Below are 13,854 nucleotides of genomic sequence, written 5' to 3' on the forward strand. Positions count from 1 at the left end.
ATACAAAATGGCAAAAAATTGAAAGCCTTTACTTTAAAATCAGGCACAAGACAAGAATGTCCTTTATCACCACTCCTATTTAATATAGTACTGGAAGTACTAGCCAGAGCAATTAGGCAAGAAAGTGAAATAAAAGGGGTAAAGATAGGAAAAGAAGAAGTTAAATTATCATTGTTTGCAGATGACATGATACTCTACATAGAAGACCCCCTAAACTCCATTGAAAGACTCTTAGATACAATAAATAAATTCAGTAATGTGGTTAGATACAAAATCAATACTCAGAAATCAATAGCATTCCTATACACGAACAACAAAATCACAGAGAGGGAAATAAGAGAAACTGCACTCTTCACATTAGCAAGCAAAAAAATGAAATATTTAGGAATTACTCTTATGAACGAAGTGACAGACTTATACAGTGAAAATTATAATACACTGAAAAAGGAAATTGAGTATGATCTAGGAAAATGGAAAGACATCCCTTGCTCATGGATAGGAAGAATAAACATTGTGAAGATCGCCATTCTCCCAAAACTGTTGTATAGATTCAATGCAATCCCAATACAAATACCGTCAACATACCTTATAGATCTAGAGAAATCACTCCTAAATTTCATCTGGAATCAGAAGAGACCTAGAATAGCAAAGGCAATTCTAAGCAGCAAAGGCAAAGCAGGAGACATCACAATACCTGACTTGAATTTATACTACAAAGCAACAGTAGTAAAATCAACATAGTATTGGAATCAAAACAGAGCCGAAGATCAATGGAATAGATTAGAAGATACAACCACAACTACAAACACACTCAACCACCTTATCTTTGATAAAGAAGCCAAGCAGGTTCACTGGAAGAATGACAGTCTCTTTAATAAATGGTGCTGGAAAAACTGGCTCTCCATTTGCCGAAAGCTAAAGCTAGACCCATGTCTATCACCATGTACTAAATTAAAATCTAAATGGGTCAAAGATCTGAATATTAGAACAGAAACACTAAATCTACTGGAAGGCAAATTGGGTAGAAACCTTGAAGTCATAGGAGTGGGTAGAGAATTCATGAACAGGACTCAAACCACACAGGAAATACTTCCCAGAATCAATAACTGGGACCACTTCTTATTAAAAAGTTTCTGCATGTCAAAAGAAATCTCCAGCATAGTGAAAAGAAAACCCACAAACTGGGAAAAGATTTTAGTGAACTCTCTCTCAGACAAGGGACTCTTGTCTAAAACATATAAAGAATTAAAAAAAACTCAGACCCCCAAAATTCAAAGATCCAATAAAAAATGGGCATCTGAGATAAACACGCACTTCTCAGATGAAGAAATGCAAATGGAAGATAAATATGAAAAAATGTTCATCATCATTGGTCATTAGAGAAATGCAAATTAAAACCACACTGAGATACCATCTCACTCCTGAAAGAATGGCCAGGATGAAGAAAACCAACAACAACAAATGCTGGAGAGGCTTTGAGGAAAAAGGAACTCTCCTGCACTGTTGGTGGGAGTGTAGACTGGTACAGCCTTTGTGGAGGTTGTCTGGAGATTTCTCAAAAAGTTGGGATTGGAAATCCCATTTACTGCAGGTATTCCACTTCTAGGCATATTCCCAGAAGAACTGAAAGCATCATACCACAGTGATATATGTGCACCTATGTTTATAGCAGTACAATTTGTAATTGCCAGATCTTGGAAACAACCCAAGTGTCCATCAACTGAGGAATGGATAAAAAAAAGTTGTGGTATTTCTATACAATGGAGTATTATTCAGCTATAAAGAAGGATCACATTGAGATATTTATCAATAAATGGGCGCAGCTTGAGGCCATACTCATAAGTGAAATAAATCAATCTCGCATGTGTGAATACAGAATAGTTTCCCTAATGTAAGTAATGATTCAAATATATAAAAATATGTGGTAATCATGATTCCCCATTATGTGGCCTTGAAGCCTTATAAAGTTTTCACTTATTAATTGGAAAGGCTTTATTCTGGGCTTCTTGATATGGAAATATTTGAAGCTATAGTATATGAGGTTTTATTCAAATATTTCAAGGAAAAAGACAGACACTATGGTAACTGCTATTAAGTTGGGTTATATGGAGGTGAAGCACTAGGTTTCTGAAACAGTCATGCTTTGACCTGTATTGTTATATTGTTATGTCCTCTTTTATCTCAATCTCTCCCTTGTTCATTAAAAAAATTATTTAGTTATTTCTTATGTTTTTTTTAATTAAGGGGAAAAATTAAAAAATTAGCAGGATATACAATAGTAACTTTTTTTGATTTTCTATTAACTTGTTTTGAAGTCCTGTAATACTCCCACGATCTTGTTTTGATTGATTAGACTCTATTCCATTCTGTATGATAGTATCAAGTTTGAGGGTATAGGCAACTACTTTGAAGGCAATAAGATTCACTAAGATGCCCATTCTGGTTTGACTATTGTCTCCTTTCGAAGTCCTGTAATGTTTACAATGCCTAAGTTTTATTGGTCTTGTTCTCTACTGTTTTGTTCAACTTTATAATATCTAATGAGATAGACAATTCTTTTAAAGGAAACAAGAGACATTGTTGATAACCATTGTTGATAACCTTTTACTCTGTTTTACATCATGTGCTATGTCTATCCTTGATTTTGACTGACAGCTTTGTTTTGCCATATTTGACTTTATTCTCTCCCCCCCCAAAAAATAAGAACTAAGGAGTAATAAAACCCAAAATGTGTAAATTTTGTTTAAAATTTGTTTTGTAAAAAATTTGTTTAAAAAAGAGAGGGAAAAAAGAGCTCTAAAGGATTCAACAGCAAGTGTGTTTAGGGGTGTTAAATAGCTGACCGTATTAATGTTTTTGGTTGGATCATTGAACACAACTGTTTGCAGTCTCACTGTTTGAATGTCCACTTTGTATGCTTTGATAAACTGTGATTTGAGCAACTATTTCTAAGATGATAATATGTAATCTATTAACTGGTGATTTCTTACTGTTTTTTTATTTTTTTTTGTAGTTCTGTATTACGTGTACACTTACACCGCTTTGTTTTGTTTTGTGTTTTTCTCTTTTTACTTACAAATAAAAAATTCAGTTAAAAAAAAGACCAAGAATTCATCTCATGATGAGTTTTTATGTTGTCTTGAATGACATCATTGTAGCCAAATATTCTCAGCACATTAACATCAGATGGGAGCTCTGTGCTTTCTGAGTTTTTGATGCCCAGAGCTGTCTATATAGCAGGAGGCCATGCAAATAGGGCTTCCCTGTGCTCATGAAAACAAGCCCATTCTTCACCCTGCAGCTCTGCAAAGGAGCCCAGCCCTCGATACCCAGCTGTTCCCACTTGGTGATCCAGACTGAGCACAGACAATCACTATGGAGTTTGGGCTGAGTTGGGTTTTTCTGTTTGCACTTCTGAAAGGTAAATTATTGAGAACAAAGGATACGGAATGAGAAAATGGACATGTCTTGGACAAACAGTGGACATGTGTGACAGTTTCCTGAACAGAATGTTCTTGTGTTTTTCAGGTGTCCAGGCTGAGGAGTAGCTAGTGGAGTCCCTGAGACTCACCTGGGTGACCTCAGGATTCACCTTCAGTAGCTATGACATGAGCTGGATACCCCAGGCTCCAGGGAAGGGGCTGGAGTGGATCACATACATCAATACTGGTGGTAGCACATACTATGCAGACTCTGTGAAGGGCAGATTCACCATCTCAAGACACGACGGCAAGAAAACGCTGTCTTTGCAGATGACCAGCCTGAAAACTGAGGACACAGCGGTGTATTATTGTGCCAGACTAGTGTGAACCCAAAAACCTCACTGCAATGGAGCACATGGCCAGCAGAGGTAGCTGTGGTCCGTGGAGAACTAGACAGGGCCTAAGGAGCAGGTGCAGAGAAGGAAGCAGAGGAGAGAGGGCTTCCTGGGGCCTCTGGGGTTCCCTTCTGCTTTAAGGCCTTCGGTCCTGAATTGAACCACAATGAAGTACCCAAGCTCAAGCAAAATTTCTCTGTTACATGGAATTGTGTGAGTACATAAGAACTGATATTTTTTTTCATTTTCTGTGTATGAATTTTACTTGCACCCATCTCAACTAACCTATGCCTTTTATATAGTTAATTTTTTATTCAGTGTCATATTCTCATCATATAGAAATGGATCTGCTCGTTTAGTTTGGGTGATGAGGAACTATCTCACGCAGTAATAAATGCTTCAGATTAGGAAATTAAATCCTTCCCATCTCTCTCTGTGGGAACTCAGATCACACAGCTCCCTCCCCTCTTTGGCCACCTCAGGAGACCTGGTCCCCAGGCTCAGCCCCAGCACCATGAGGAGCCCTGAGCTCAGGAGAGGAGAGAGAGGGGCAGCCTGACTGGACTCAGGGCAGTATCTGTGGGCGGAAATTGCTCTTCCTAGACAAGAGGGCTGAGTAGGACTTGGTCCTGTGCCTTTCTTTTGTACCTGACAAATTAAAAAATTTATAAAATACAGCAAAACCATCCTCTATCTTAATCTCCATTTCTCTCTGTTGCACCACTTTCTTTTCCTGTTTTTTTACATTTTTACTTTACAGTGAAACAAAACAAAACAGTGATAGGACAGTAGGAGACTCACCATTGTTACTATACTGCATATCCTCATCCTCTAATTAGTTGCTCAGGCTCTGGCCCCAGGCTTGCAAAGTCAATCAAACAATTTAAGTGTCCGGTCGCTGTCTTACTTCAATCAGTAACATCCTAGCCTGCACTGCATCCCATTGCTTATGTGTGTGTTACTGAGGGGCAAGAGGGATAGGCTGCATGGCTTCCTTGCTGCTTCTCCCCACTTGACAGGGCCTCCACCAGCACATGTGGTGAAGGGACTGCCCTGCTTCCAGCTGTTTTCCTCATCCAGCCAGACCAGCACCCCTGGCTCTCTTATTCTTGCTTGGTCCCTGAATTCTCTCTCTCCATGGATTTCAACTCACAAGTGCGACCCTTCCCGTGTCCATGGGCCTCACTGCTGTTTTCCTGCTCTCCCTCATGTTGCTTTGATCCAGGGTCTGGATAGCAGGCAAGGAGCAGTTCTCCCTGGAACTCACTCCTCCTCCGTTCTCCTGTGTTGTCTCTTTCTTACTCATCTCTCCGTTTCAGTCTATCAGGAAAACAATGGAGAATAGAGGAGATGAAACCCTCCAGTCTCACAGAGTTCATGGTTTTTCCTAAATGGATTCTCATGATTCTGCCTTGATGCATTTTATTTTATCTCACTTAATTCTGCATTTGACAGTCATCCATGTATTTGGAAATTTTTCTAAAACAATCAAATATACTCCAATGGTTACTAATATCACTCTTATCACTACAGTTCTCTGTGACCAGGTCCCTAGTGAACAGCACTAAATCACTTGCATGCACATCCATGGCTCCTGAAGGCAGAGCAGAGCTGACATTCTCACACACAGTCCCCATCTCTCAGATGTGACCAAGGACCTCACCCTCACACTCATCCCCAGAAGCTAACACACCTCCACCTCCTCACCCTGCTCTGTTCCTCATCTGGTCCAGCATCCTCACTGATGTGTCCTGTGGTTAAGGACTGAGAATTCATTTTCTTGATGTGATGTCTCTGGGGCATCTGTTGTTTCCTACCCAGGACCTCCCCATCTTTGAGAATATGCCCTTCCCCAAGATGGTGTCTGATCCTCTCCACTGCACTTTCTGAATTACAACTTCCTGCAGATTCCTGAAAATCTGAAATATTTTATGAGTTTTCCTTGTTTCGTTCATCTCTGTTGCTCTGAGTTAAGTCATGATTGTGCAGATACCATTTTCAAATTGAGACCTTAGAAATCTGGCTCAGGTAAGAGTTCAAATTTAGCATTAATGTTGTAAAAAGAAAAGTAGTGAATGGAACCAGGAGGAACATGGAGCTCCTGGGTGTTCATCTCATCACGCACCTCAGCTGAGCTTTATTCAGCAAATCTGCTGCTCCTCTGTGTCAAAGTGTCTCTACATTCCTGACCTGACAGTTATGAACAGCCTCATTTCTTCTCAGATGTGTTTCACAAAGTTCACCTCCCACACTTAGTTTATGCTCTCATCTCATCATGGAGGGAAATCCATCAATGAGCCATCCTCACTTCCTACTTATGAAATCCACCACTGCCTTAGTCCCTGGTTTTCAACTTCCTCATCACTGCTACCTTCCAGGGGTTTTCCTCTTCCTCTTCCGGTGTCAGTGTCTGTTAATTGTTGGAACTTCCCACCAGAACTGTAACACAATGTAGATTACAGGCAATGCTTGTCAGTTTAAAAACCCACAAAGGAAACAGGCACTTTCCTAACCTTAGTGAACAAATGCTCACTGGCCTCCCAAGGATTTAGCAGAGCCTGTGACCTCCCCTCCCCACCACGAGAGCTTATGCATAACTAAATGATTATTCTTCTCTCTGTGGAATATATTTGTCTTCCTACAAATCTGTCAAAGTCGTGTAATTCAGAACAGAGATCAGAACCGTGGATGCAGGAGTAACTCTAAGCATGACCTCAGAGCAGGGAGGTAGAGGGGTCTGGTATCAAAGATCAGAACCAGTTCCTACCCAGAGAGGTACAGACACACTTACTTCTAGATGTCAGGGTCAGTGCTCTCTTACTAGGATCAGAACAGCTCCACCTGCTTGACCTGATCCTACCCTGAGAGTTCATGTACAGCCTGGTAATCTACTTCTCCTTATTATTATTGACTGCACAGTTACCTGCATGCAGGCTACCTGAATTGAGTAGATTTGGGGAAGGAGATAAAAAGGGTAAAAAGCATATTGTATTGCCTAACTAACCCTGATGAATATAATCATTATATCCTGAAAATATGTACTAATGAAAAATATCTTTAAAAATGATAAATGTAAACAGAGTGCATATGCTAGATTGAGGTCTCTATCCAGGGAGTGACATGATGAAATAAGAATTTCAGAGGACATGGATAGAGATCAGTCAATGCATTGAAAGGACAGTGCACTGAAGGGCAGGGTCCCATCCCAGTCACAGGTGTGACACAATAGCACAGTAGACCTAGTCTTGTAGATCACAGGTAAGATTTCCATGGGTCTTTTCCTTTTCCAAAGTAGACAAATAGCACTCAAGGCAGTGGTGATGATGTTGGACATTTGTGTCTCCCTGCTGAAGAGGTCCCACACACAGAGTGACCCCTTCATCCAGAATCTGCTCCTCTTCACACTGGAGGTCAGAATGCACAGTCCCCATGCTCAGGGTCTCCCAGTTAGGTGGAATGGCGCTGGGCTCAGATCTCCATCATGACTCACTCAGGAATCCTCAGCCCCACTTTCCTGACTCACAGATGAATTGATAAGGAGGTGAGCTCACACAGGAATAAATTTGGGACATCTAATTAATGACATTGGTAGATTCCATCTCTTTGTGGTAACCTTAGAAAATTTATAAAGTGTTTGCTATGGAACTGAGTGGCAAGAAATCATTAGAGTGCTTGCTGCACTGCACTGGAAAACATTTCACCGAATCCCCAGTGTACCAACAGTGACCAAGTACTGCAGGCTTCTGGCTGAAAAAGATTGGAAAGTCAGAGGTAAGTTTTAATTTTAGGTACATTGTCATGATGAGCATAGTGTTTATAGTGGATAATTGTTCAAAAAGGGACAACTGTAATTAGATAAGCATTTGGAATTTAGGAATCACTAAACAAGAGATGAAGGGGAAGCTAGAAAGGAAAAGATAGCCAGCACCTACAGAAGATCAGGTAGGGAAGGGACACTTAGCACAGACAACCTCCTTCCCTCCCCCAGTGAGGCTTCTCTGTGAGGGAGGCACAGGACACACATCCTCATCTCCAGTCTCTGTGGGCTCTGGTCAGTGAGACCTGGTGTCTCAGAGCAGGAGGCAGGAAGACCTCTCCTGACAAAGTTAATGGTGGTGAAGTGAGCTTTACAGCAACACAGACCAAACCAGAGGGGAGAGATTGGGGAAAGGTGGAGGGAGTTATGCTCGTCTTCATCCTGTGGAAGCAGCACCAGAGCTCCTGTACGAGGGCACAGTCAGTATGGAAACAAAAAGGGAGCAGGACTGAAGGAAGCTGGTGTAGGATTAGGAAGGAGGGGTCATGGCCATGCTTCCACCACTGCAGGGAAGGCAGCTTCCCACCTCTCACAGATGTGGACACCACATGAGTGCAGGGGAGGAGATTCCTTTCTGCATCACAAGGACCAGAGATATCCTGAACCGTACGTCATCATCATAAAGAAAAGGAGCCTCCCTAATGCAAATTTGTCTCCCAAATCTAGACTCAAATTCCCCTCTTGAACTGGTGGAATGGACAGCTCCTTCCTCAGACACCTCTAAAATCTCTGCAGAAGGTAAAGGTGTGGCCTAGAATATGAAATTTCTGGGTCTTCTCCTGTGCCTGGTGACAGGTCCGCATGGTGAGTGTGCTCAGTGTCAATGTTGGGTCAATGGGAAGATTAGAAAACCAGGTGGCTGATAGGAATATTACCCTTGCTTCCAGGTGTCCTGTCTCAGGTGCAGCTTCAGGAGTAAGGGCCTAGCCTGGTGAAGCCCTGGAAGATCCTGTCCCTCACCTGCTCAGTCTCTGGATTCTCCATCACAACCAGAGGTCATGACTGGAGCTGGATCCATCAGCCTCCAGGAAAGAGCCTGGAGTGGATGGGGAACATAAGTATCAGTGGTGGCACTGATTACAGCCCTTCCCTCAAGAGCCGCATCTCTATTTCCAGAGACACAGGCAAAAACCAGTTCTCCCTGCAGCTGAACTCTGTCACCAAGGAAGACACAGCCACCTATTACTATGCAAGAGACATGGTGCTTTGATGCAAGCATGAGCCCTGACATAAACCTCCCTGCAGGGAAATCAAGGAACAGCAGGGGCATGCAGAACACATTGATATAAGCAACCACCTGCCCAGCAAATAAGGAGAAAAAGTTGAGAGGTTTTTCCCTCCATTTAATTTGCATGCCCTTAAGTGGTCCCAGGCACAGAGCTCCCATAAATCTCCTATATGCCTGGTGAGGCAGCGTCATGCTTACGTGGAATGAGGTTTCTTTCTTTTTTTCTTTTCCAACTTCTGTATCACAATCTGTTGCACAGTAATTTTTTTAAAGACTATTGATTACAACTCACCTGACTGCAGAGTCTCCTTAGTATTTTTAAGGTGTTTATTTTGTTGTCCAATTATTTTCTTAAGAAAGTTTAATGCAGGGCTGGGGATTTAGCTCAGCGGCATAAGGGCCTGCCTTGAAAGCAGGCAGTCTCGAGTTCGAACGCTGGTACTGGTAAAAATGAAAAAGCAAAAAAAAAAAAAAAAAGAAGAAGAAGAACAAGAAAGTTTAATGCCTGATAAAATAAAATGAACTGTTTTTACCGTAAGTACCTTCTAACTAGTACAATAATATATTGTTACTATGTACAATTTCAAAACAAAAGCTTCCACTTCCCAGGAAAGTGTTGTTGAACGTCCTCACTAAGCTTGATGGAAGCTATAAGAAATTTGCTTGATGACCAATGTTTTCCTTGACTTGGAAATAAATCAGACAATGAAAAACATAAATCAAACTTTCAGTGAGCTGAGAACCATGAAAATGCTGTCAGAAGCTCAGTCATCTGGACCTTGGGAGTCTGCAGTAGCTATAAGAGTTCATCAAGCAGCATAATACCTTGTGACTGTTTTCCCTCTAGTCTACTGGGACAGGTCCAGTAGGTTCCAAGTTGGTCTATTAATAATAAAAAGCTGTGCCCTGTTGTGTCAGAACCTGGTAAGTGACTCGTAAGCCATTCTTTATCAGCTCATGGATTCCATCACCATCAGTGATTAAAGCTGTATGGAATTCCTTACCTGCCACATTACTTTCCAGTTCTTCTCCAGCATAAGAAATAAGAGGAGAGGTTTCACATTGGATCTGTGCCTCACTGGCATCATTCAAGTGGGGAATCGCTGGAAGGGGAGAACCATTTCCACCTGTGAGCACTGCACACCCAGCAGTGGTGTAGGGCAACAAAGCACTTGGGTTGTCCTTCCCACTGTGACTGTCTGCATCCTTTAGCTGGGAAAATCCATCCTCCGATAAACCTTCATACACAGCAAGCTTCTCTGCAATCTGGAAGATGTCAGAAGCTACTTTTGGCAATTTATTCCACATGACTTGTCTGGCATAATTAACTCACCCCAGGAATCCACATATGGAATCTTCCTGTGAGCCAGATGGCGCTAAAGCTGAGGTTCATCAACATCAACAGCATCTCTCAGACATGGGACGATGAAGATGTGATTGGTGATGCAGCCCACACAGAACAGCACTTGTCCATCCGAGCTCCGTACCTGAGATGTTGCCAGGGAAATTTTGCTCTATTCTACCACCCATTATCCACCAATCACCGCACAAACCACTCCACCTGGCTCTGTAGTGTTATCTCCTCTATCATCTTTGCTCCACAGTCTGCCCTTTCTCAACATGGAATTCAATAACCATTGGCTTCACTTTAACCAATGCATCATCCACGTAGCAGATGCAAGTGCACCAGGTGCCTTTTTGTTCCACATCCTCCACCATATCCTGGGCTGCAAAACCCTGAAAAAAACCTCATTTCCATCTGGGGCCATAGAAATTTTGTGCTTTTCTTCCAAAGGAATTTTCCCATTAAAACTCATAACAGGCAGCATGCCCTGATCAAAATAGATTACATTTTCTTTTTTCAACCAAAGTGCTTGTGTTTTATGAAGAACTCCTTTGACACTTCTGTTTTTCTGCCACTGGCCCCTATCTAGCATGGACTGATCCACTTGAGGCCATGATAGCTTTAGCTAACAGCTGTAGCTTCAGGACATACTCTGCTAAATCTGAAAATGTCTTATGGGATAGTGAACCCACATCACACTTCCTTCTGGGATATGCCATTCCAACTGTTGCCCTCTGTCCATCTTCTAGCAGGGGAACTGCTCCTTTGTTCTAAAAAATCTGGAAAAGTCACTGTCTCAGGCCTGGCACTGATCTTGGTCCCTAGTAGCCCCGCCACCACCACTCCAGGGGCAGTTTTCATTGGTGCATCTGCTTTCTCATGCTAAGAGAACTAGTTAAATCCTTCAGTTGGTGTTTGATACATCTGTGCATACCTGCTTCACCTGATCTGAATCAAGGCTGTCTCCCAGGCAACCTACAGCCTTCCTCAATGCTGCTCAACCTGGATGTGCACAGGGGGATGCATCCCTGAACCACAGATTAAGTCTACAGGTAGAGAAATAGGAGCAAATTTTAACTACAGGAAAGAGGCTCTGTGAATCTCACTGCGCATGCCCAACTCTAATCTGCAGATCACAAGGGAGGACCTGGTTCCCCTGGACTTCTCACACCATGTATCAACACTTGGTCACACCTAATCACTCACTTGTGTTTCTGTAATGAATTCAACATTTGTACAATGGAGCAAACACTAACACCTGTTTAATGTATTTAAATATGTAAAAATGAATTAAGGCTATGAATTAGAATTGAGTGTCATAACAGTTACATGAAATTCTTGTTTTACATAATGATATTATTTCCACCAAACTTGATCTGCAGACTTACATGTAATCTGCTACTGAAGTTTTTCTACTTCCTGGCCTCAGAGCTCTATCTATAGCAGGAAGCCATGCAAATAGAGCCTCCCTGTCCCAATGTAAACCAGCCCAGCCCTCACTCTGCAGCTCTGCAGAGGAGCCCAGCCCTGGAGTCCCAGGTGTTTCCTTTCGGGGATCGGGACTGAGCACAGACAGCCCACAATGGAGCTTGCGCTGAGATGGGTTTTCCTTGTTGCTGTTTTAAAAGGTAATCAGTGAAGAACAACAGATATTTAGTGGGAGAGAGTGGGATAAATGGTAGACATACGTGACAGTTTCCTGAGCAAGATGTCTCTGTGTTTGTAGGTGTCCAGGCTGAGGTGCTGCTGGTGGAGTCTGGGGGAGGCTTGGTGCAATCTGAGGGGTCCCTGAGACTCTCCTGCGTGACCTCGGGATTCACCTTTAGCAATTACTACATGCACTGGATCCGCCAGGCTCCAGGAAAGGGCCTAGAGTGGGTTGGATTAATTAGAAACGCGGCTAAGAGTCACACTACAGAGTACGCTGCATCCGTGAAAGGCAGATTCACCATCTCCAGGGATGACTCCAAAAGCACACTGTATCTTCAAATGACCAAACTGAAACCCGAGGACACCGCTGTTTACTACTGTGCAGGAGACACAGTGAGAGGACATCAATGTGAGCCCTGACACAAACCTCCCTGCTGTGGTGCTCTGGACCAGCAGGGGGCGCACAGGACACACGGAGTTCAGCCTTGTGCAGGACAGGAGCACAGGATGGAGCAGAATTATTTCCTGTGGAGATGTGAGGCTTCGGTCCACGTGACGTATTTCCCGGGAGACTCTGCATTCATGAGTCTGTGCTTATCTTTCATGCTCCTGAAGTAAAAATTTAACTCAATAGTAAGAGTTATTCTCATCTGTACGCATGTTCAAGTGTATTTGTTGAAGGTAAAAATGGGTCTTCTGTGATCACAGGACTGGAACTTGAGGACACACAGGCAGTAATTCAAACTTTTTTCCATTGAAAAGGTCCTTATTGATGTTTCCTTTCACCACCAGTTTTGGTATTTAGATTAGAGGCAGAAGAGAGATAACCCGAGATTAATAATGGATAAAACTTTGGAAAACTTATATCTTACATTCCTTGTGCTGTATAACTGCATAAATCAAACTCAGAGCTCATTTAATTATCTTTTTAAATAATGTATATTTCACTTAGTTTTTATTCTCCAATCTGTTTTTTAAATCTACTTTCTTAGAATGAAAGACAAGACCTTCCTACAGAATCTCCCATGGACTCACCAGTGTACACCCATGTGTGCCCTGGTCCCTCAGGAAGAGAGCTAGGAGACCAGTGGTATCCAATGCACGGAGAGCAGGACATGAGAAAGAGCCGCCAGGAAATATTTGACAGGAACTGAAGGTGCATCCACCATAGAACGTCATCTTTTAAAATTTTCGTATCAATATATCAAATACGTCTCCTTCATCTAAGAAAATGATCTTGACAAAGTAAACCAAGAACCACTGACTCTAATACCATGTGTAGAATACCTTCACTACTCTCCCATAACTAGAAACAGACCCAGCCACACCTGTGCAATTTATTTTTACAGCGTAAGACAGTAGTTGACTAGAGGTGTTTATTTCAACGAATATTTAAACTAATAACAAGATGAATAATAGCAAGTGTTATAAAGTATGTTGAAGAAATGAAACCCTAGTGCATCGTTGGAGGGAATGTAAATTATTGCAATGAGGGAGTGATTATTCTATAGGACAGCGACTCTGGAATCTTCTGAGCGCGCTTACGACCAATTTGCCGGAAGAATTCGCCGCGTCCATTAAGAAAACCAGGGAAGCTTTGAAAAGCCAGGAGTAAAGCCCTTAAATGCTACTATGGTCAGGCTTGATGAGAGTTACACAGGAGAGCATAGTCCAGAAGAGAATTGCTTCTCTGGCGGCTCAGCTGTCAGACAATAGAGCAGAAGCCAATCAGCAATGAAGGCGGCGCCTGGATGAGCTACCCAATCAGGTGGGCCGAGGGGAAGGGCACGTCCTGTGTCATGGCATACAGTGGCCTTCATTGGTGTTGCTGAGAGTCCCTGCTGGCTAGACCGGGTTTTGTGTGCTATCGCCTGGAATCGCCATGCATTCAAAGGCTCCCAGGAGACCATCAAGCCACACAATGGTGACGTTGTAGGACGGGAGCCGAGGATTGGACGAAATCGGGTGTATTCTGGAGGGAAGTGGTCGGAAACGGC

The 13,854-nt window shown here is 42.5% G+C and overlaps 2 pseudogenes and 1 gene segment (V, D, J or C); 2 read left to right on the plus strand and 1 right to left on the minus strand.

The window, feature by feature from the left end:
• Window positions 1-11,381, minus strand: part of LOC134477453 (UDP-N-acetylhexosamine pyrophosphorylase-like) — a 32,280-nt pseudogene extending 20,899 nt beyond the window's left edge.
• LOC134477256 (Ig heavy chain V region 1B43-like) lies at window positions 8,393-9,090 on the plus strand (annotated as a pseudogene).
• A 301-nt stretch (window positions 11,382-11,682) lies between the features above and the next one.
• On the plus strand, window positions 11,683-12,292 carry LOC101787890 (immunoglobulin heavy variable 3-72-like). The segment is given in 2 exon segments: window positions 11,683-11,835; window positions 11,934-12,292. Coding segments are annotated over 2 exon segments (390 nt in total).
• Window positions 12,293-13,854: the final 1,562 nt, after the last annotated feature.

The sequence above is a fragment of the Cavia porcellus genome, unplaced genomic scaffold (genome assembly GCF_034190915.1).
Source record: "Cavia porcellus strain 051 isolate PalLab524CR breed Dunkin Hartley unplaced genomic scaffold, mCavPor4.1 scaffold_8, whole genome shotgun sequence".
In the NCBI taxonomy this organism is placed as follows: domain Eukaryota; kingdom Metazoa; phylum Chordata; class Mammalia; order Rodentia; family Caviidae; genus Cavia; species Cavia porcellus.